Source organism: Gossypium arboreum, chromosome 12, assembly GCF_025698485.1.
Source record: "Gossypium arboreum isolate Shixiya-1 chromosome 12, ASM2569848v2, whole genome shotgun sequence".
NCBI lineage: Eukaryota > Viridiplantae > Streptophyta > Magnoliopsida > Malvales > Malvaceae > Gossypium > Gossypium arboreum.
Window position 1 is genome coordinate 94,121,969 of NC_069081.1, and position 26,119 is coordinate 94,148,087.

Here is a 26,119-nt window from a genome sequence, read left to right on the forward strand (position 1 = left end):
ACACTAAGCAAGAAATTAAGGCAAACAAGAAATAATAAATAAAGCACCTATTCGGGTGACCACTAGGGTTCAGTGCGGTTCTACCTAGGGTAGGCTCTTAGACCTCGATATATGCGGTTTGGTTCTAAAGTAAAGGTACCTGAACCTGCAGATTCCTCGATCCTCATCAATTATAGGCTCATACGGACCGAGTTTAATTCAGGGGAATACATTTCCCTATGGCTCTACGGAGATAAAAATCTCACTAAGACATAGGTACGGATGTATCCCGAAAGCAATCCTCTATCCTATACGGAGGTGAAGACCTCACGAAAGAATAGCTTCTCACTCCTACTTAAAAGGGTATAACCGACTGGTTATGAAATGCAAAATGCGAAAGTATATCTAAAAACTCGAACCAATAAGGCAAATATATCAAAATGATACAGACCATAAAAATGAAATGCAACAAAAGGATCGTAAATTTAAACCAAATTATCAATTTTCGACAAAAAAGACAAGGAATAATCAACTTGTGGCTTGACTCTCCTATTTATGTCCCCAGTGGAGTCGCCAAGCTGTCGAAACTATTTTTTTGAAATCGACTTTTTACTTTAAAAAAAGAAAATGGGAGTCGCCACCAATCTTTTTTATTAAGTGTGATCGGGTCACCTCGTAGTTTGATCGTTTTAATAAGATGTTCAACTTATTAAAATAATATTTTTTTTGGTCAACAAAAATCCAGAAAATGGGTTCGAGAGTCGATTACGTACGAGGAAGGATTAGCATCCTCGTAACGCCCAAAATTGGTACCTAATTGATTAATTCATGTCTTGGTGTCAAAAGTTGAAAACTTGAAAATAGTTTAAAATACGATCCCTATTTGGACTATTGTTAATTTTACTTAAAAATTGCTTGAATAAATCAAAAAGTATGTTTAAGACCCTCTCATCTTGAGGCAACGAAATGTCACATCCCGTAAGTTAGAACACGACACTTTGAATCCTTGAGAATAAGTTTGCCTTTATTTTTTATTTGAAATCTTATGTATTTTAATTTTGAAAGGATATTTGGTTATTCGAGTTCAACAATAAAATCAACGTAAGTTAGGGTATGATTTCTCGAATCTCCCAAATACGGAACATTGCCTATTTTAAAAATTTATTTTGAATAATAATAGGTGTAATATTAAAACGATAGGTAAATCATTTTGGGTGTAATATAAAAGCAACTAATTACATTTAAACATAATGCATGATGTAGTGATTTTAAAATGGTTATACTGGATAGAATATTTAAATGACATATAATAAGTGAATAAAGAAATGCTATGATAATATCAATGTAACTATAACAATAGTAAGAATATTAATCCATGGTATAAAATAAATAAAGTGATAAAAATAAAATAAAAATAAAAAATAAAAATGCTAGATGCCTTATGATGATTATAAATGTAAATGATGCGAGAATGATAAAAGAAATGACAAAGTAGTAAAAATAAGATAAAAAAATAATGATAATAAATGAATAAAATGTACAAATAAAAATTTATAAATAATCTAATTTTGAAAATATATAAAAGGGGATAATAAATAAATAGATGAACAAATAATAATAAAATAGTAATAATAATGAAAGCATAGATAAAAAATCGATGAAAGGAAATAAAAATATTAATATAAAAATGATGAATAATAAATAAATGAATAGAAGGATTGAAACAAAATAAATAAATAAATGAATAATATATAAATAAATGAGTAAATAAACAAATAAATGAATGAAATAAATGAAATAAGGAATAAATAAACAAGTAGATGAATAAATAAATAATGTAATTAAAATAAAAGGTCTTAATAGTAACTTAAATGAAATTAAAAGGACAAATTGAATAAAATAAAAACAAAAAGGCTAAAATGTAAATAATAAAATAATTAAACAGGGTCAAGGACTAAAATGGAATGCCCAAAAAAGGAATGGGGATTAAACATGAAATTATACCGAATCCCTTAAACACAGTGTTCCATAGGGACCAAAAAGAAATAAAAATAAAATTACAGGGTATAAATTAAAAAAACAAAAGGGTTGGATTTAAAAAAATTTAAATCGAAAGGGCCAAGACTGTAAATAACCCATAGGATGCGAAAACACGCGGATCTTGGCTATTTTCGGGTCAGGTCTGCAGGTTGGAAAAATGACACCATTTTAGGTTTTCGTCGAGTTAAAATGGTCCAAGGACCAAATTGAAACAAAACTAAAAATAAACGGCTAAATAAAAAATAAAAAATAAGGTAGGACTAAATCGAAATGAATCGCAAAAGTGGAAGGACCAAAAGCAAAAATAACCCATTCGTCTAAAACATGCAGATCCTCTGAGCGGGTTGGGTCGGCGCGCAGATCCTAGGGGTGGAACAATGTCGTTTTAGGCCTATTGTGGCCAGCCCTAAACGATGTCGTTTAATGGGCCTATTAAAGTCAATTTTTTTTAAAAAAAAATCATTCTCTTCAAATCGTTTCAAAAACAAAAAACTCTCTCAACTTTCTTCCCCTCTCCAAGCTCCGGCCATTATTCTAGTCGTCGACCACCATGGCAGCTTCCAATTGACGGTGACAGCGTCGCCGCACACAGTGGTCGGAGAACCCAAAATTTCATTTTTGGCCCTCTTTTTGAATGATAAGTCTTACCTTTCAAAAAAAAAAAAACAACCGCAAAAACTTAGGTTCTTTTAGCTGTCTCGCCGTCCGTTTCAACGGACTCCAAATCGAACCCTAACGGGTTCTAGGTTTTCGGTGCCGGGGAGAGCCGTCGACGGTGGTGTGGTAGGTCAGTTTCAATCTTTTCTTTTCTATTTTTTTTTTTATATATATATATATTTCTCAAAATAGATTCGCAAGGAAAAACTGAAATAAAAAAAAATCAATTTTTTTACCTTGAGTTCTCTTTTTTTGATTAATCTTATCTATAAAAAAATACATTGATAATTTCGTGGCTTTTATAGCCAATATTACACTGTTTATTTCACTGTTTGTTGCTACTGTTTACTTTCATTTCTGCTACTATTTCTTGCTTCTGTGGTCCTTTTCCTTCTCCTTTGTTGCAGATGACGGAGTCATCGGAGAGGAGACCCTTGGCTATTTTGGTGAAACGGCGGTAGAAAGGACGTCAGGCCCCGGGACGAGGTGTGCTGACGTGGCACGAGAACAGCGGCGCCAGGTTTCTGGCTTCTGCCGAAACTGTTTAAGTTATGGGCCTATTTGGGCTTAGTTTTTTGCTTTGGGCTTGTAAGAAAACTTGGACTATTAATTTTTGTTTTTTATTTGTTTAGTCTGTTTAAGGCCCGTTCAAATTGGGCCGGCTACACTGACTTTGTAATGAATTTCTTAAAACTCATAACAAAATAAGAAAGTGGCAATGGAAGGATGGTATGACAATATAATTACTTTGAAACCTAAGAAAAGAACGTTAAAATATTGAGATACAAGGGTTATGAAGATATATGCATGAAAGTATGAAGACACATGAAATCACACTATAATATTAAAGCATTAAAAAATCTTCAAAAAAAATCAAATAGCGAAGTCACATCTCATCAACATTAAAAACAAAAGAAGGTTGCTCACTTATAAAAATATGGTAGATTTAAGTCCGTGACAAATGTATACAAAATGTTCTATGAAAGTTAATTAATTAAATAGGCTCATTTAATCTACTTGAACTGGTTCGATTTGTGAAATACAAGAAGAAACGTATCTATTTGAAGCCTTAGTGGCTCAATGGAATACTTTAATAAAACTAAAGTTACTATGGTGAATATTGTAAATCTCAAGGTATATGATTGTATAGAGTTTAAATCTCTCTCACATTGTAGATAGGTTTTAATCTTGACCGTCGATGTAATTTAAACGATACTGTTGGATTTGAAAGAGCTTAACTATAAATAAAAGTCTTCTCCTCATTTGTAATCATCCCATTCGTAGTTATTGAATATATTAGAAAGCATTTACTCAAACATTTTGTGTGAGTTGCTTTCTTATGGCTTTTCTATTCGATTCGAGCTTCTTTGTCTTTTGAGTTTACTTCCGTTTTATTTTGGTACCCTAGAGAATTTCTTTTGTAAATTCTCATTTTCAAGAGTAAGGCTGACTTAAACGGATTTGAAGCAATAGGATCACTTAAGACTACACAGTTTGCCAAACTAAAATTCTAGTCTCGTAACAAATATTGAAATTAAGATGCAACATTTTGACAATCCTTTAATAACTTTAATACTCAAGCTTATGAGTTGATACTTTAATACTCAAGCTCATATTAAATTAATAAAACATATTATTAATGCGATTCTCATACTTTAAGTATTTAAGTAGAATAATTTGAATTCAAAATATATGATAAATAATATAATTAATTCTAATATTATCAAATTAAAATGGATAATCCAATATGTGAGTATATTACACCAACAAAATTAAGATGAATATTTATACGAAAAAAATTATAGGGTTAAAGTAATAAAGTTAAAAACTAGAGGTGCCAATTGAAAATTTAACCCTTATTTTACTTGTCTCAAATTTCATTTGAAAATCAAAATATCTATTCTTTTTGTTAGACAATATCTAGAATTTCTCAGAGCTCCTCTTCAACCCATAAAACAGAAGGATAATATACTTCAGTATACTCAAACCCACATCCTCTTACATTGACAACAATATCCATACCAATCAAGTGAAGACTCAATTAATAATATGCTACAATTTTTATATTTTATATTTTATTAAAATAAAGAATAATTTTAATTATTTTTAATGATAATATTTATTATCTTATGGGTATAATTATGTTAGAGTAAATATTAATATAGATTTTATTATCATGTATTTTAGTAATTATTTGAGGTGAAGTAACCAGATTTTCTCTAAACTCAACTCTGATCAGATCCAAACAATTGAAGAATTAAATTTAACCAATCCATTTAAAACCTAATTTAAAAAAGGTAAATCTTAACAAACCGAATTGAGTCAAAACTGATAGAATCCAAATTCTTTTACCTTCCCTACTTGAAATTGAAATACTTTTGAAAAGGGTTTAAAAAAGGGGGGAAAAAAGGAATTAAAGGGGACAAACAGCCGCTAGCAGGCAGGGTTGGCCCCCCAACCTTGTTTGCCTCTTCCCCCAACCTATTGTTTTTTTCCCATAAGCCCCTCCTCACCTTTCAGCTTCCGACCCCACTCTTCCCTAGTTTTCGTTACACGCACCCTCCTACACGTGCACTAAATCAACTTTCTTACCCTTCATTATTATTTTATATATCTCAAAATTTCCCACACATCATTTATTTATATAGAATTAAATGTAAAATTAGCCATCAAATTATATTAATTTTCTCACTTAGGTACTTAAATATTTTTAGTTAAAAATTATACTTAAATTATCAATTTCATCTCATTTTATCTTAAAACATGATATCAATCGATTAAGAGCATGATATATGACCAGAGATGAAGCTACAAAATTTTTCTAAATGTCCAAAATTAAATTGTATATTTTTATTAGAACTAAAATGTAATTTTACCATTTTAATAACTTAAATCAAAATTTTATCAATTTTGGATGACCAAAACGTAATTTTATCATGTACTAACTTAAAATTTTATAAATTTTAAGGGGTCAAAGGTAAAAAATCCCATTTTAAAGGGAGTTGGGTCCTTACTAGTCCTACTGGTGTCGCCCTTGCACGTGACACATTTTTATCAGACATAGTATACTTTTTGGGGTAAAAAATGGACGAAATTAATAGTTTAAGTACCATTTTTATCAAAGAAAAACTTTAAATACTTAAATAAAAACTTGTATAGTTTAAAGACCAAATCTGAAATTAAACCTTATTTATATTATACCTTTTTCTTTTGTTTTTTCAACTATTTACTTGAAAGTCCACATCTTCCTAAATTAACATACAATTTTGTAATCAATCTTTTTAGTTAATATAAAAAATATCATAGCCTTTTCTCTTTCTTTTATCTTTGCAAGTATAAATAGTAGGGCAAACTCATGAGCCATGATTGCACCTCTTCTAACTCTCCTAGGGTCGTCGAAGCTTAGACTACTTCATTAAAATCTTCATTTTTAGGTAAAAAAGAAACACACAAATGGTTGTGCTGTCATCGGCAACTTCAATGAGTACCAAAAAAACCAAAGCAGTAGGGATTCCCGTCGTTGATCTTTCCCTCGATAGGTCCACCGTATCGGAGCTAATCGTCAAAGCTTGTGAAGACTATGGTTTCTTCAAGGTCATCAACCATGGCGTACCTAGTGATACAATATCGAGACTTGAAGACGAAGGGGTTCGTTTCTTTGACAAGGAAGCAGGTGACAAGCAACGTGCAGGGCCTGCAACTCCATTTGGTTATGGTTTAAAGAACATCGGTCTTAATGGTGATAAGGGTGAACTTGAGTACCTTCTTCTTCATACCAACCCTTTCTCCATTGTTGAAAGATCCAAATCTATCTCTAATAACCCTCAAAACTTCAGGTATGTATATGATTATGATCTTATTCACATTATAAAAGCTATTAATGGTAGTGGTTTAGAGACAGACAAGGTGTCTGGTTTTTTGTTTCTTTAGTGTGATACATGATAGCGGGGTTTATGGTTAGCTTTTGCTTTATTTTATTATTTCGTTTAATACTAATAAATGAGAATGATATATTTAATATAACAAAATCTAAATGAAAAATGTACAACACTAGCTTTGAATTAGAAATGAGAATTTATTTGCAGAAGATTGTTTATAATTAATGCTTTGGTATCCTAGAAAGGGACACCTTCCCTTTTATTATTAAAAAATATATCATCTTTATTAAAAAAATTAATTAATTAAAACTATTATTAATAAAAAAAATTTAATATTTAAACGAAAATTTTTTTCATTCACAAAATACGAAATATGCTGTCAATCATAACAAATATAACTCAAAATAAATTTAGAGGTAATTAGAAACCATCTAGGGGGAGCCTTTTATTGCTTATGTATTCTCAATAATTTATCTTCAACATGCCATGCAATGTTTCTTTGTAATACCTTATGGCCCCTACCCTTTAAACGGCCCCTATCCCATTTTTCCCCATGAACTTAAAGGGGAAAGAATTAGAAATGATCCAATGATGTTGAGGGAGAATGGATTTTTTTATTGAGAGAAATCTTTAAAACATTATTTTTAGTTTCAAATTTTAAATACAGGAAGTACTCAATGTGTTTATGTTACTTGAGATTTTGTATTCCGACTTTAAGTAAAGTGAATGCTTAGGGTCCACCTAGTCAAATGATAGCGTAATTACCCTTTAGGGCTCCTTAAAGAGTTGAGTTTAAACTCCATCAATGTCAAAATGATAAAACATTTTTTTAGTGAATTCTAAGTGCTCTAGATAAATTCCATGAATTTCATTGGGCTCTTTTTAGAGTTGAGAGACATCTGAGTTAAAATCGAGTATAGATACTCCGGAAATAATACCATCAATGATGAGGATATGAAAGTTAGATTTTATTTCCAGCATTAGTCTCAGCTTGTAATTGTTTTCTTTTTTCTTTTTTTCAATATCATTACCTTCATGCATGCATGGAAGAGTTCAATTATAACTAGCTATAGTCTCATCGATTTCTTGTTTTATATAACAGTTGCGCTGCAAACGATTATGTAGAATCAGTGAGGGAATTAGCAAGCGAGATCCTTGAGCTAATGGCGGAAGGACTTTGGTTCCCAGACAAGTACGTGTTCAGTAGGTTAATCACGGACACCCAAAGTGACTCGGTCTTAAGGTTCAATCATTATCCTACAGTAAAGAACCGAAAGCCATGTTCATACAAAGACGATGATCATCGGATTGGTTTCGGAGAACATTCTGACCCTCAGATCCTCACCATACTACGATCCAACGATGTTGCGGGCCTTGAAATCTGTTTGCATGATGGGTTTTGGGTCCCTGTCCCACCTGACCCTACTCAATTCTATGTCATCATTGGTGATGCCTTACAGGTTCTAACAAATGGTAGATTTACAAGCGTGAGACATAGAGCATTAGCGAACTCATCGTCGAGGAATTCAAGGATGTCGATCATGTACTTCGCCGCACCGCCGGTTAACGCGACAATCAGTCCCCTCCGTGAGCTGGTCTCACCCGAAAACCCTAGCCTTTACAAGCCATTTACGTGGGGTGATTACAAGAAAGCTGCCTACTCTTTACGCTTGGGGGATTGCCGGCTTGACCTATTCAAGCTTCATCCACCAATGACCAAAAATTGCCCTTATTTAGCTAGATTAAAAAAAGAAAACACAACATTGGACGGACCAAATATACTAAATTCATACGAAGACGTTGTTTAGGGTCTAAATCGGAGGAGACTGAAATAGTGATATAGTTGACTATATACATATAATTTATGTATACACTTGAATCAAATATAAACATTTATCTTATATTTAAAGACACTTCCTTTCATTAATTTTGTCCATAAAACACCAAATGCTGGTATGCTATGTTGCATTGACCTAATTAAAATTAGGTAAACCTAGGAAACTTATTACACAATACCGGCGTCTTTTCCTTCATTTAATTCTATCTTTCCATCCACTAATTTACATTGAGTCTAGAAAATATAATTGGTTTTATGTCACAATCATTTGACCAAATAATGCTTGAGTTGCATTGAGATACAGACACGTCCAGTTTTGGACGTGTGTAGGCATGACAGCCATTGCCATATCTGGTCTATAAACACTTATCTTAGAAAAGGAACCAATGGGGGAAGGAATTTTTTGTATTGGTGGATCATGTCATCATCTCTTATTCTCAATCTCACCAACCATGACAATTAAAAAAAAAAAAAAACAGATGGAACTAATAGCCTTTTTTGGTAATGAAAATGACAAAGGCTTAAAAACCAGTTTTAAACCATATTTAGGATACTTACTTCTTTAAGCCTAAAATTTTCATTCTTGGCTCTAATAATTGACTGCTTGACTATAGGTTTAATTAATATGATATTTAATTTATTTTGGGGTGTAATAGTACTTCAAATTGTGAACGTCCATAATTAATTATGTAGTTCTCAATTTTTTTACTTTATATTAGATTTTTCTTTCTCAAAGAATGATGGATAAAAATTTAATTATTAAAAAATTTGAATACGAAAGTTAAATATTTTTATTGATATTTAAGTTTGAAAATAATAGTTCACATATATAATTTAACTACTTTTATTTTCCGTGCTATAAACCTATTATAAACAAAAATAATAGATAAAATATGAATATGAGAATATGAAGATTTCTATTGCATTCTATATTTTCATCATATTTACAAGTGCCATACTTTTCTATACATATATAAGGAGATTAGACTCTTCATATTCTAATACATAAATAGGAAAGGGTTTACAAGAAGATGAACGGTTTAAGGAAGATGAAAGGTTAAAGGTTAAAGAAGATGAAATGTGGAATATTAAGGGAGATGAAAGGTGAAAGGCGAAAGGTTGAACATTCACTTAATAGCATTCATAACACTCCCCCTTGAATGATCATTGTATAAAGGATATGCCTCATTAAAAACCTTACTAGGAAAAACCCTATGGGAAAAAAGAGTACATAATCCTTTGATACAGAGTATGTCACAACCTTAAAAGAAAATGTAGTGCGAATTTGCTCCCCCTCATGTAAGAATCACTTAAGATCTTTGAAACGACGCAATCCAATGTTGAAAATTAACTTTTCAAATGTAGCAGCAAGGAGCGCCTTAGTAAAAAGATCTGTCAAATTCTCACTTGAACAAATCTATTGAACATTTATATCTCCATTCTTTTGTTGATCATGAGTGAAGAAAAATTTTGGTGATATATGTTTTGTTCTATCATCCTTAATATATCATTCCTTAACTTGTGTAATGAAAGTTGTATTATCTTCATATAAGATTGTTGGAGCTTCTTTTTCAGAGCATAAACTACAATCTTTTCATATGTGATGAATTACAGACCTTAGCCACACACATTCACGACTAACCTCATGGATTGCCAAAATCTCAACATGATTAGAAAAAGCAGTAGCAATTGTTTGTTTCATAGAATGCTAAGAAATTACAGTACCACCATATGTGAAAACATAAGCAATTTGTGATTGAGCATTGTGAGGATCAAATAAGTGCCCTGCATCTGCAAAACCAACCAATTCTATTTTGGGTAGGTTAGAGAAAAATAAACTCATATCTCTTGTACCTTGAAGATAACGAAAAATATGCTTAACCCTATTCCAAATCTTCGGGTTGGACAAGAGCTAAATCTTGCTAATAAATTGACAATAAATTGTATATCAAGTTGTGTATGACTAGCAAGATACATCAATGTACCAATAGCACTTCAATATGGTACTTCAGGACCAAGTAAATCTTTATCATTTTCCCAAGGATGAAAATGGTCTTTTTTTATATCAAGTGACCTAACAACCAATGGGGTGCTCAACGGATGTGCGTTATGCATGTAAATTCTTCTTAGCACTTTTTCTATATATGTTGTTTGATGTATAAGTATTTCATTCTTTAGATGCTCAATTTGTAACCCTAGACAAAATCTTGTCTTTCTAATATCTTTCATTTCAAATTCTTTCTTTAAGCACTCCATTGTCACTAAAATTTCTTCAAGAGTCCTAATGATTTTTAAATCATCAACATACACAGCAATTATAACAAATCTTGATCCAAACGTCTTTATAAAAATGCAGGGGAAATGGGATCATTATTATAGTCTTCCCTCAATAAGTGCTCATTAAGGTGATTATATCACATGCACCCAGATTGTTTCAATTCATAAAAGAGATCTATTTAATCTGATTGAGTAATGTTCTCGAGAACATGAATTAGCTACTTCTGGTAGTTTAAAACCTTCTGGGAGTTTCATGCAAATATTATTATCAAGTGGACCATATAAATAGGTTGTAACTACATATGTTAGGCGTAAATCAAGACCTTCTCTTATTTCCAAACTAATCAAGAACTTAAAAGTAGTTGCATCCACCACAGAAGAGTATGTTTCTTCATAATCAATATCGGGTCATTGTGAAAATTCTTGTGCAACCAAATGCACTTTATATCTCATAATTTCTCTTTTTTCATTTCTCTTTCACAAAAAAATCCATTTATATCCCACAGGTTTTACACCTTCAGGTGTACAAACTACATATTTGAATACATCTTTATTTGCAAGAGATTTTAACTCTGCCTCAATTGCTTCTTCTATTTTGGCTAATCATCTATTTGTCTGCATTCTTCAATTGACATTGATTCATGATCCACATTGTCATTCAAAATATCTAGTGTTACACTACCTGCAAATATGTCATCAACGTCGATTTGATTTCGGTTCCACTTAATTCTTGACATGACATAATTTGTTGAGATCTCTTCATTATCAGGTACTTGAGATTTGTCTTGAACTTTAGTCATGTCTAAAATCTCTTCTGGAGATTCTTTCAAAGTCATTGCTTCCTCAATCTGACCATCATCTGTTGTTGCTCTTTTTCTTTTTGGAGGATTCTTATCTCTGGAACCGATTGGTCTACCACGCTTCAAACGTGTTTTAGACTCACTAGCATATAAAGTTTGTCCTTAAATGACATCAATTTTGATTGGAGCATTTACAGTTGGTATATGTGATTTTGTCACTCTTTTTGGATTAGTAAATGCGTCTGTCAATTGATTTGCTAAACTTTATAAATGAATTGTCCTTTGAACCTCCAGTTCACATTGTTATGTTAGATTCCCAAGATGAGACAATGATAATTCATTCCAATCTATGTCTTTTTCTAGCTGTTTATTTTCTACCCCTAACGTTGGAAAAATTGACTCATTAAAATGAAAATCAGCAAATCAAGCCGTAAATAAATTCCCCATTAGTGGCTTGAGATATTAAATTATTGATAGGGATTCATATCCAACATATATTCCTAACATCCTTTGAGGACCCATCTAAAAGCGTTATGGTGGAGCCATCGGAACATATATAGTACATTTAAAAATTCTCAGATGGGAAATATTTGGCTCCTTACTAAAAACCATTTGTAACGGGGAGAACTTATGATAACTTATTTGCCTGACTCAAATTAATGACGTTGCATGTAGTATGGCATGTCCCCAAGCAGAAATTGGAAGTTTTGACTTCATAAGTAATGGCCTTGCAATCAATTGAAGATGTTTGATTAATGATTCAACAATACCGTTTTGTGTATGAACATATGCTACAGAATGTTCAACATTTATTCCAATAGACATACAAAAATCATTGAAAGCTTAGAAGTAAATTCACCAGCATTGTCAAGATGAATTGTCTTGATTGAGAAATCTAGAAAATGTGCTCGTAATTTGATCAACTGAGCAAGTAATGTTGCAAATGTCAGGTTGCAAGTTGATAACAAGGATACAAGCGACCATTTAGTCAAAGCATCAAGTAAAACCATAAAATTTCTAAATGGTCCACACGGAAGATGTATTGGTCCACATATATCTCATTATATCTGTTCTAGAAAAGTGATAGATTCATAATTTATTTTGATTGGTGATGGCCAAATAATTAATTTGCCTTAAGAGCAAGCATTACATGAAAAATTATTAGCTTGAAGAATCTGCTTGCTCTTCAATGAATGTCTATATGAATTGTCAATAATTTTTTGCATCATAATTGAACCGGGATGACTTAACAGGTCATGTCAAATGATAAAATCATCAGTAAACTTCTGATTTATTATAGCATGAATAGTACAAACCAGAGGAGAGTGCGAACAATTTCACCAAAATATTTTTATTTCCTTGAATTATACTCGTAATTTGAAGATATTCATCATTCCCTTCACTTATTGTCTCAGTATGATATCCATTATGGTGAATATCTTTAAAACTCAACAAATTTCTTTGAGACTTAGGAGAGTATAATGCACCATTAATTTGAAACTTAGTTCCTCTAGGCAACAATATATTTGCTCTTCCGGAGCCTTCTATGATTTTGGTACTACCAGATACAGTACTCACACTAGCTTTTTGCATTGTCAAATGAGAAAAATATTTCTTATTCTTAAGTATTGTATGAGTAGTTGCATTGTTTGCTAAGCATAAGCCTTCACTATTTATCGCTAATTGAATTTAAGAGGTATTCATATTCTTCAAAGAAAACAAATATGTGTCAAATAGATTTTCAAAATATATAAAATTTTCATAAATAGTTTAAAACATAATAGAATAACCATGTTGTTAATAACATAACAAGCTTGCATAAAATTTATTCTTTAAAACTATAATAATAAAATTAAAAGATCAATTATTCCCTTTAGGGGTAGTGAAGAAATCAACAACTTCCAAATAAGTTGTACCAACGATGCCATAATCGTCTTTGTCATTCTCACAAACAAAATTTGTCTCTATTTTCTTCCCTTTATCCTTCAATTATTGTTGATATAGTTCCATAAGATGCTTTGGTGTACGACAAGTACGGGACCAATGATTTTTACCTCCATAACGATAACATAAACTTTCTACTTTCCCAGTTGTATTTTTATTATTCTTTCCATCCTTATGATCCCACTTCTGGTGGGTATTCCTGAAATGACCACCTTGTTCATGTCCACATCCTTGACCACGACTGCTAGTGTGTCTTTATCCTTTACGTTATATGATGTCACATTCGCTTCAGGGAATAAAGTAGAGCCAGTTGGACGTAACTCATAATTTTTCATTAATAATTCATTATTTTGCTCAACCATAAGAAGACAAGATATTAACTTAAAGTATTTCTTAATTAAAACCTTTTTTATGATATTGTATCTGCAAGACAACATTATTTACATGAAATGTAGAGTATGTTTTTTCTAACATTTCCTCATCGGTTATGTTCTCTCCACATAATTTCAATTGAGAAGTAATTTTAAACATATTCGAGTTATATTCACTCACATAATTAAAATATTGTAATCTCAAATACAAACAATCATAGCAAGCTTTAGAAAGTAATACGGTTTTTTGGTGGTCATATATTTCTTTTAGACTATTCCAAAGGACAAGTAGGCCTTTAACAATCAAATATTCAATCTTTAGTCCCTCATGGAAGTGGTGGTGAAGAAATATCATATCGTTGGTCTTATCTTGACTAGATGGTTCATTTACTTCATTAATAGTTTCACCAAGGCCTTTTGCATCTAAGTGTATTTCAACATTTAACATCCAAGATAAATAGTTCTTTCCAGTAATATCAAGAGCCACAAATTCAAGTTTTGCAAGGTTCGTCATTGATGCTATAGCTTGATCCACACTAATGAAAAACGCAAGGCTCTTGGATTAATTTAAGCACTCGTGCTGATAACGTACTATAAACAAAAATAATAGATAAAAGATTGATATGAAAATATGAGGATTTCTATTGTATTCTATATTTTCATCATATTTACAAGTAGCTACTTCTCTATATATAGGAGATTAGACTCTTCATATTCTAATACATAAATAGAAAAGACGTTACAAGAAAATGAAATGTGGAAGGTTAAGAGAGATGAAATGTGAAAGGTTGAACATCCACTTAATAACATTAATAACAAAACCTCTATTTAATTTATTGCCTTAAGTTAATTTTACTTCTAATTAAATGAACGAAAATTTTATTTATTTATTTATTTTAAAATTATTATTTTAATTTTACAAAAGAAAATAGGAGCAAGTTTATTCATTTAAATAAGTAAAACAATGCTTGTGATTAAAATAAATAATCTATATATAGCCGTTAATTTAAGGAAATAATCGTTTAATGATGAAGATATGTGTTAACTAAGATTTGGTTTTAATTTTATACTCTCTTTTTTACTTGATTTTAATTTTATACTTAAATCACAATTTTGTTACTGATATCTAGACGTACTTAATTTTAAATAATAATAAAATTAATTATTTTAAATTTATAAATAATTTATGTCTTTAAAATAATATTATTTAAAAATTTTAAATATTTAATAGTTTTATAAAATTAAATTTTTATCCATTAATATGATATTTTTAATTGTTAAAATTTTATCAATTTAAAATTGTACATAGTAGAATGTGTAATTTAAGTATTTTAAATATTTAAATTTATAAACTATTGATATTATTCAAATAATGTTATAATTTTAAAATTATATTTTATTTTTAAAATAATAAAATAGAGGTAAATAACACAATTGTCACATGTCATCACAATAGGTATGTCAAGCGTCAAAAATTAAGCTTCCATATCAACTGGGGCCTAAGCCCTTGCAATATATAATACCATTCCCATACAATATACGTATTAGTTGTATGTATTAAATATAATTTTTTTAAAATGTTTATTTTCAAAAATATTATAATATAATGTATTCTAAGACCAATATAATATTTTAAATATTAAAATATTATATTATAAAAATACATTACGGTAATTTATAATGAAATCAAAGTTGAATATTTTAGAAAGTTACAAAAATAAAATATGCTATGAGCTTCATTAAAATATAGATTTTTTAAAAAATTAAAAATTAAAATTTATATATCTAGTTATCTTAAATTTAAATTTAAATTAAATAATAAATATTTATAATAATTTTTAATTTAATGAAATAATAAAATTTGAATTAAATTATAATGATTTTTAAAAAACTAATAATAACAATTTCAAATTTTACTTAAATTTTAAATTTGATTTATTTAAAATTATTAAAATAATAATTATCTACATGTCAATTAAATAAGTTCTCCACATCAACTAATATATTAAGCTAAATAATATTTATCCTTATAATAAATAAATAATATTTTTATTTATTTTAATATTATTTATTTTATGAAAATTTTATATATTTAAAATTTATTACCTAAAAATTATAGGAAAAATTTTCAAAATTTATCAAACTCTTTCAAAATTTATTAAATATTTTAAATATTGTTAAAATAACATTATTTACGTGTCAATTAAATAAGTTGTCTATATCAATTTTGTATCTTAAACTTTATAATATATGATATATAGGATTAAATACATATATATAACGTAATTATTTAACATTTGCTTGGGTTTGAAATAAAAATTTTAAGAAATCGAAATCCATTCCAAATCATGCTTATCCTATCAAATGAAAATTTATTTTATTTAATTTTGTAAGTATTTTTAATGAGATAATAAAAATTTTATATTTAAAATAATTAAAATTATTTTACCCAAAAAATTCAAAATCCATAAAATCGAATTAATTTATCACAAATAATTTTAAAATATATATATCAATCTAACCAAATTAGTGAAATAAAAATCCCTCATTTTCATGATGATAATACGGTTAGCCCACTAGTCAGGAGAGGATACCAACTCATTGTAATTTCTAGTTTGGCGTAATTGTCATGATTTAATTAGGATGATGGAGGTCAATCAAATGAAAGCTACATGCTCATGAATATTCATCATTCATTATGAATTATGATGATATAAATTAATAATCAAATTGGGTGTTGATTTCCGGGGGGGGGGGGGTTGCCACCAGCTTATATGGCAGTAGACCCATGCATCTACATATCTGTAATTATATTAGTGAGTTGATTGTCTATGTTAGCCAACCATGCCCTAATTCCACCATTATATTCTTTAATTTTTCTCGTTATTAGGGTAATGAGGGCGAAATTTGCCCAACGCTCCTTCACTAATGTATGGCCTGCATTGCAGCAACAAATTCGTCCCCAACCTATAGTTTGTTCATAAAAAAACATTTACTATTTTTAGCAATTTAGATATATATCATATTTGAAACAATATATAGCTAACCCCAACTCATATCTAATTCTCCCCACTAATTTAATTATTTGATTCACTTCAAAAGATTCATACGTATATTTCAATTAAGTTCAAATTCTAAAATCATCATTATTATAATGATTTTGTTTGAATATCAGTCCAATCCGAATTGAATCTGTGATATTAGAATGTCAAGATGGTTACATCTTAATTGTTTTTAAGTTAATCTTTTGAGATTTGTGATTATCATTCTAAATAATATTATTTTTAATGTTTCTTTAAAAATACGATGTCCCTTATCATTACACTCGACACCTATTAATGTTCAATTTTTTATACTATCAGCAAATCAGATAATAATAATCATTGATACACTTTTTCGAATATATATTATTCATATAAATATATGGATAATTGAAATGGATCATCATACATTCTTAATAATTTCATTTATGAAATTCAAGATTTTGCTATGATCAGCAAATCGTGAAAGGCCATAAATTGTGGTAGCATTCCTTCAAACACGAACCCTAATACAATGGTGGGAAGGCCGGCCAGCCAGCTAACGTAGAACATGTAAACCAGACAATGGATTAAAAAAAAAAAATCCACGTCATCCTTTGATTCTTTCAAATTGTTTGGGACAAGAAGGTGGGTCCAATAATCTTCCACAGTGGCCACGTAGCATTGTAGGAACCCTTTAAAGTGATTGATAAAAGGGAGATAGAAATATTTTATTAGCTTTAATACACTATTTAGAGTGATGGGTACTATATATTATAAAATCATAAACATGCAATTAATTTATTTTATTTTTAAATATTGGTCGGTCCTTAGCATACAACACATTGGAATATTAATATAGTTTTTATATTTAATGAGAATCATTTGGAAATTTCTTAAAGCTTATTCTATCAATCAATATTTTTTATGTCAAATAATTATGAGGGTTTTTTTCTTTTTATAATTTTTGAGTTTTGACAAAAGAGAAGAATAGCCCCAAAAGAGGGAGACATTATCATATGCATCATGTGCATTCAACTTTGTTGTTCATATAATTATTAATTCTTATGTATTGCAATGTAATTAAAATTTTGATAGATGAAAGGCACAATTGATAAATAGTTTGATTTTGATATATTAAGGGTTAAAATGTAATTTGCATCATTATATTTTATAGATTGAATTTTACTAACAATTTTGGTTTCTAATTAATTTTACTACCTAATATAGGTTTTGGTGATTTGAAAATAAAGTTTAACAAAAAATATTATTTTAATAACAAAAATAACCTAATTTATAAAATATTAAAATTTAATAAATTTATAAGGTGGAATTTTATTTTAATGAAATAAACACTTGAAAATTAAAAATATTAAAAAGAAAAAATATAAGTTTAATTTTTATAAATAATTTTTTAATTGTTAACATTATATTGGTTAATTTATTTGTTTTAAATGTTAAAATTCTGTTTAAATTTTAAATTAAAATTGAAAATATTAATGGAAAATTCAAATCAAACAAAAATAAATTGATAAAATTCAAGATAAATTTATCTTTAGCTCAAAAGTAAATATCAATCACAATAAAGTGTAAATATTGATAACTTCTAATTAACTTTCATTTAAAGCATACTGATAAATATTTGGTGAGTTACAATAACAGGATAAAGTCCGTACAATCAACGCGGCTAGCGCGACTCGGACTTAAGCCACACCTAGGGTGGTAAATATCTTTAACCATCAAGTCATCACATGAATTTTTAATATTTTAAAAAAATATGTCACATATCTAATTAATTTCACTCATAAAATTTTAATAATTAATAAATTATCTATATAATTATAGCAAAAGAAAGAAAGCCTCTCCTTAGCACATAGATTAGGAAAAGGTGGTTTGGGGTTTTTTAAGTGAAAAATAAATAAAATATAAAAATGTTATTAAATATGCATGAGAACTTTTCCTCCTCATAATTAGTATCTCATGTCCCTTATCCATCACTAATTTATATAATATAATTAATAATTATATCTTTTATGGTTTCTTTTTTAATTATAATTCAATCTTGTTTTTTAATACAAAATTTATGTTTTTATCCCTTATAAAATTATAAAAAAAGTATAAAATTTTTAATGTTATTTTGTCCAATTTTAATTTCCCATGTCTTTTCTTTTCAATTAAGTTTTTTCTAATATAGGTTAAGAGTATATGTTAGTTTATTGATTAATTCCTTAGAATTTAAAAAGCTCAACTAATCGCCAATGAATTTTAGTTCGATTAGCATGAACATTATTGTTAATATAAAAGAATATGAGTTCGAGTGCGCACTTTTATTATGGGTTAGGGTGGAACTATAAGTTGTTGTAGACTGTATCATAAAATTATGGCATGTATATCTATATTAATGATTTTGATTCAGTTGGTGTCATCCATTGATCAAGTTTTAATTTGGCTGTGAATTTATCAAAAGCTCATTTATTTTATAAAGTAACAAATATTATTTAAAGGTTTTTATGTCTTTTATTTTTAATAAATGTAGAAAATACATACATATGACAAGATTTGAACCGAGACTCTTTATCGTTCATTCTTTCAACCAAAACTATATTTATAGAAAATTTTATATATTGTTGGGTTTTATTGATTTTATATAAAAAATACTCTTGCTATAATATAATAATTTATTTTTTAAACAATATAATTTTAATAATTACTAACTAAATTAATATTTGATTAACTCGTGACATCAACTCAATTATAGTATAAATATATATAGAAATCCCATTGATCTTAAACTTTTCCTTTTTTTCAAATGTGACTGGTATTTAGAAGAAAAGGAGAGCTGCGGTTCTAGTTGCTTATAATATATATATATATGTTTGATATAAAAACTTTATAATAAAAAATTAGCAGCTGATACAAGCATTTTGATTAATTCATCAGCTTTTAAGGGGATTTTGCAGCATTTCTGGATGATGATGACAATGGTGAGATTATTAGTAAATAGAAACTAATAAAAAAAGGCATAAAAAGTTTTGGATGTTAACCACTCCACTACTAGTACATGCAAAGCAAAGCGAAAGGTTGGTAATGGACCTACACGCCTTATTTGTTAACTGTCAATTTAATTAGTAGGTGTGTTTGATTTTTGCCTGCCCCATAATCATGAGATGACTCATATTTTAATAATATTCCATAAACAATAATTGAAAGAGCTAATTCAATGAACAAAGTTGATACATTTATGATGTTTGTATGAAAAAAATAATAACAATGTGATCAAAATGTGAAGGTGTTAAGTGGATTAACAAACAAAAAGTAGGGTAGTTTTGATGATTCAAGTTTGAGTATCAAGAACAAATATTATTTGTTGGTTTTTTATCCTATTTTTTTAGGGTTTAAGTTTCATTATATATAGGTCATGTTTAGATTTATTTTGATCTCTAATTAAGTATGAATATATTTAAAAAATAAATATTAAAAAAAATATATGATAATTTTTGAAGACTACTGTAGAATAGAAAAATACATTGTCAATGTATCATGTATCGATATTAACTTGCAAGTTTGACAATTATTTTGGGTCACTCTAACTTTAGGTTGGATGGTTAATTATATTCTATTTGCATTATGATGATAATGATAACTATGTTGTTAAAATACTATATTGATAATAACAAATAGGGATTGCTAAATATACATTGTGTGTACATATTTAAGTGCAGGTGTGTGGCACTTGGTAGAATTAGGATCTACATTTTGACTAATCTGTTGTGTTGCATTTAAGTTATTAGGAGGATTGAAGAGATAGGCTACCATCTAACTCCTTATTCACTATTTATACTATTGATATAAAGATAAAGAATCGTCGAATAAGATGATTAGAGTGGTGATGAGAAGGAGAATAGAGAGAGCCTTAGGATTGAATGGGAGAAAAGTGAGGATTGTAGGTTTGCTTGGGTTGCTTCTTATGCTGCAGGCCTTATATATTTGTCGTCCTCTATCTTAAGGTATTATGTGTCAAGTTGTTTTTGACGGGTTTGTGGTAAGTGGTCATGTTTGATTCTCAGAAACAAATCAATATAATAACAGAGAAAAAATATGTGAATAAAAAAGAACGGACAAAAAAAACTAAAAGAAAGGTTAAAAAACCTATTGAACATGTGATCAATTGAAAAAGAACATGATGCTATAGGCTTAAGTAGAGTGACACTATAATATGCTTGAATCATTTTAAATAAGACACGATAATTGAGATTTGATATGGCAGTTAATGCTTAGATTTACTCATTAAACAAGTTACAAAGGATACCTACGAAAAGTCTATATGTATTGTCCAAAGATTTTTGTTATATAACACAGACATGATGAAGATGATGTTTATGGGCCTCCCATGACCAAAACAAAAATGTACCATCAACTTTTAAAACCATGCGAATAGGATTAAAGGCTATGAGGATGCCCCATTTGATAATAACAACCTGTAAGACAAGCAAAAGAGCCCAAATTAATTATTTGGGCCGACAGGTATAATAGGGTCAATAAACATGGAGATCTAGAAAAACCCACGTGTAGCTCAACTGTGAAATGTCGGATGAGGGGTCTGCTTTTGTCGTTGACACAAAGAAACTTCATATGGTCTCTGGTAGTTTCACTGTTTGCCCAAAGCTTTTACTGATATGTAGGGCAAACAATAGTTAGGCCATTGACAAAAGGGCCTACTCAAAACTTTTTTTTCACTTTTTTTCATCATCTTAGCAAATATGATTGAAAGGATGTCATTTTCTACTTTTCTTTTTTCCCTCCACCAGGCAAAATAATGATAATGATTTGAGTTAATTTCACGGTAGATTATTGTTGGAATTTCAAAATGTTTCAATTTAAGTTTATAAAGTATCAATATCGATCAAGTTTGGCCATTACATGACAGCTGGTGCGGTGGTAGGGGCTCCACTCCCAAATATGGGAAATTCAAGTTTCCTCAATTGTACTTTGAACTTTCAATTGATAAAATGTTTATTTAATTTTTTAAAAATTATAAAATATAAATTATTGAAATTGTAAAATTATATTTTAGTTCTCATAAAATTATACAATTCAATTCTGGCCCCCTAGCAAAAAAAAATTTAGCTTCGCCCCCACATGATAGCTAGACAAAAATATCAAAATTAAAATATTAGATTAAACAAAAAAACTAAGTCCATTTAAAATATGGGTCAAACTCAGTTTTAATATTTTAAATATTTTTACTTTAGATTTGAGTTACCATTAAAAAAATGTAAATCAAATTGTAAAGATGTATATATTTTCTACTTAAATAACTTAAATCTAACAATGTTACACTAAATGTAACACCCCTTACCTGGTCCAGTCACCAAATCCGAGTAATAGAGTGCTATAGACAATTATGAAATATTTACATGCAATTCAAAACTCAAAATTTTAGTTCAATATCAATTTGTCAAATATGATCGAGAAATATAACATGCGATACAACCAAATTTAGGTTTAAGTCGAGCTTACGAAAGCTTTAGATTAACTCGGTATTAATAAGGGATCAATTTGAAGCAAATACAAAAAGATAAAAAAATTTTGTAAACAGGAGTCACACGGCCGTGTTCTCTGACCATGTGAAAGGTTGAGACTGTGTGAAACTAGGATCACACGACTGTGCGAATAAACCGTATAATTCACTGTGACTATGTGAGTCAAAAGTACAATTAATCAAAATTTATCACACGATCGTATTATCAAACTGTGTAACATTAATCTTTCTAAATTCTATTGACAATACTTTTTTTTTTTTATCTTGTTATATTCAAATTATCCAATGAAATTAACCCATACTACTATAGGAAAAAAAGGTGAAGAGATTATATGCTAAGCATAAATATTGACAGAATCTAGCAACCAAATGTGCCCCATGTTAGGATGTTACCTAAAATATTGAAATGGCTTTTTCTCTTTATTTTTGAAAAGATGAGCTCAAATGTGCTTCACACTTCACAAAAGTCATTGTATCCAATGACCTATAATGATTCATCTTTATCTAAATACAACTATTTATGGGAAGAAATCAAAGGTCATGCAATGAACCCATGGAGACAATTTGTGGTGGCATTCCAATATCTCTTTTGGGGATAATAATATTATAATAGATTTCCCTCTTTTTTCTTCTAAGGTGTTGTATTTGCCCATTGCCCATTATCCTTTTTCCCCTACGTCATCTTTTGAAATGTACTTATAAAAGTGGGCTCTGATACAATCTATCATCAAGTTGAAAACACATAAATTTAAGGGTAAAATATGTTATAAGTTTTATATTTTTAAATTTTGAAATTTAATTTATGTATTTTTATTTTTAAGATTATATTTTAAAATTCAGGCCCACATGTTAAATTTAACAAAAAAAATTTAACTGTGTGAACAGTTAAACCTAAATTTTAAAATCTAAAAAATAGAGGGACTAAATTTTTAGAAATGAAAGCATGAGGATTAAATTTTAATTTTTAGAAGAATACAAGAACTTATGAAATATTTTAACTCCAAATTTAACTCTCATTGGCTCTTTAAGATGACAAAGTTCAAATCGCTCAATGAGTTGTAAATCAATTCATTTTGACTACCGTGTTTTTCTTTAAAAGTGGATATGGGGCTAGGAAAAAAACAATTCTTGTGAATATAAAGCAATTATAATAATTACTTATCTTATCCTTCGCTATTGTATGAAATTACTAATTTACTAATATAATTATTAAAAGGATAAAATTATTTAAAATATATGTTATATATTTAACTATTGCAAAGATAAAATTATTTTATACTTTATGTTAAAATATTTTTTTAAATTATGTTTAAATTAAGACAGACCAAAATGTATAGATATATTTAATGTAGTTAGAAGTGACATTTTTAGAAAGTACACATCCATTATAGAGCAAAGCAAGTAATAAAACAAAGCATCCTAATTGAGGAAAGGTTAAATTTGCTAACTCCCCAATTCACCATTGAATTGCTTAAGCAATACACACTTAAGCATATATACACCAAACAACATCCATTCGCATTCCATGACAATTTGTACTTATACATATATATTTGGTCGAAATTAGATTTTTATTGCTGATAACAGTAATAAATATTCGTTAAAGAAATAAACGATCAATCTTGAAACATGCATACATGTATATATACATACATATATATGAGGCTCTAAATATGCTTTTTTTTTTTTAATCGGAGACTCCTAGTAACAAAACTAAACTTGAAGTTGAGCCAACCAAATTTTTAACTGATAAGCAAGTTTTGAATCAAGAATTGTACATCGAAATCCATCCCTCTCGATCAATCGATAATATACTTGGTTTATATATATATAGATGAGTCCCCTATTCTATTTCCTCCATTCCCCCCCCCCCCCGGTACGGATGAGTAGGCCTACTCTTTTTTCATAGTTGTTTTTTAGCAGATTTAAGAGATGAAAATTCAGACAATGCAATAGGGAAGGTCATTGATGTACACCAAAGAGAAACCCCAATCATAAAAGTATATGCGACAAAACGCGTTGAAATTAAAAACCAATGCCACCCCACTCACCCACTTAGCTCTTCTTTTTTACCAACAATAAATTCATGAGTTGGTAAAAGGCCACACGACACGACAACATCATCAATTATACATTTTGGTTATAATATACACATATATAATTTATCGCTGTATATTCTTGCAGAGAACAATCACGAGGCATTGGCCCCTCCTTTTATTAAAAAAAAAATTGAGCTGATAGGGAAAAGAAAGAAAGAAAAAGAAGAATATTAGTGACCTTTCAATGGTGAAAAATCAAAAAAAAATCTCATTTAATGATAAACAAAATGTCAAACAGTCTGACAGCTCCTGCATGAGTTTCAATATTTTTTTTCCTGCAGGCACATACATAAGAATACAAACTAGAATTCAAATTTTTTTTTTCTGAAATGACTGCTTATAGCCCAACAATCGTTTCAGTAAAATGGAAGTAAAACTAAAACCCATGAAGCTCCTTTGACTGCATGATGCCATTGCCATTTTTGTAAGGTATATAATATTCTAGTTTTTTATTGTGACATGGTAGCTCAGGAGGGATAGACAGGGAAGGACATGATGAGTTAGGTGGGAACAGTAAGTACTAATTGTTTAGTTCTTTCAAGGAAAATTCTGATAAGAAATGGTTTAAGATAGTGGTGATGAGTGTAGTAGGTGATGGTAGGGGTCTTACAAGGTCAAGAAAAGGCCTTACAAGGTCAAGAAGAGGAAACCATGGTGAAATAAAAAAAGGGTATTTTTTTTTGGGGGGGGGTGGGGGGGGATTGTTAAAAATAAGCTCAGGTCGGATAGCACCAAGAGAGAGGTCAACAAGCCATTGTTGTAAAGAAGCTTGGTAAGTATTGTTCAACAACATCCATGGTGGAGATTGCTCTTTTGAAGCATATGCTGTCAATAACCATGATGGTATTAGGTTTATTGAAGAATATGTCCATGATGATGATGATGATAGCTTGTAACCTGGAAATCAATCAACCTGCAGTATAGCAGAAAGTTGATACTTGTTAAAAAAAAGAAGGGATTGCCGACAGCCCAAACAAGGGTCTTAAGTGTGTGTTTTTAACCAAACATATGCTGTGCTTTTTCTCTGAAATGAAGCATAGGAACATGTAATATAACATGGCATCTGTTTTTGACAAACAAAAATGAATATGGGTTTCTTTAATTATGAGATCTTCTTACCTGGTGAAAATCACAAGCAATGGATTGAAAAGGTAAAGAAGATGAAGAGATGAGGTGATTTTTGCTTACCTTGAAGAAGCCTGAGGGTTTGAGCTTTGGTTTTTGAGAGGGAGAGAAAATGGAGAATAAGGGATGGGATGGTGGTGGTGGTGGAAATATAGATGAAGAAACTAGAAAAAAAGGTTTACAACAGCTAGAGGCCTGTCCCTGTGGACCCTGACTTCTAACAATTTTATAGCCCAAATCTACTAATCCCCATTTTATATGATTTTTGTACAAATCCACATATGATGATTTCTTTTACTAGGTATTGAAACAATTGGTAATGGATTTCGGGTATTGAGTATCAAGGTTTAAAGTCTGTGATGTAATTATATATATGGATTTTTAAATCGATTTAGTGAAGTTAGTCTAGATTATCGAGTTTAGTTGGGATTGTATTAGTTATTAATTCATTTATATTGTAATAGTTTGATACTTACGATTATTTTAATATATATTTGTATTGTAATTTAATTATTCTCTAGTTATAACATTTTTAAAAACAACAATATAA

At 29.4% G+C, this 26,119-nt stretch overlaps 1 protein-coding gene and 1 long non-coding RNA gene across 2 annotated transcripts; one reads left to right on the forward strand and one right to left on the reverse strand.

Moving 5' to 3' along the window:
• The first annotated feature begins 5,931 nt into the window (after positions 1 to 5,931).
• On the forward strand, positions 5,932 to 8,463 carry LOC108465996 (gibberellin 2-beta-dioxygenase 2-like). Its single transcript, XM_053022646.1, has 2 exons — positions 5,932 to 6,512; positions 7,657 to 8,463. Exons 1-2 carry the CDS (start codon positions 6,130 to 6,132, stop codon positions 8,360 to 8,362), a joined length of 1,089 nt encoding a protein of 362 aa, XP_052878606.1. The 5' UTR covers positions 5,932 to 6,129; the 3' UTR covers positions 8,363 to 8,463.
• Positions 8,464 to 24,520: 16,057 nt separating this feature from the next.
• LOC128285609 (uncharacterized) lies at positions 24,521 to 25,905 on the reverse strand. The gene is made up of 2 exons (XR_008276110.1): positions 25,633 to 25,905; positions 24,521 to 25,357 (listed from the first exon to the last, which is right to left on the reverse strand). It is a non-coding gene; the product is annotated as an uncharacterized LOC128285609 (long non-coding RNA).
• Between the last annotated feature and the right edge of the window lie 214 nt (positions 25,906 to 26,119).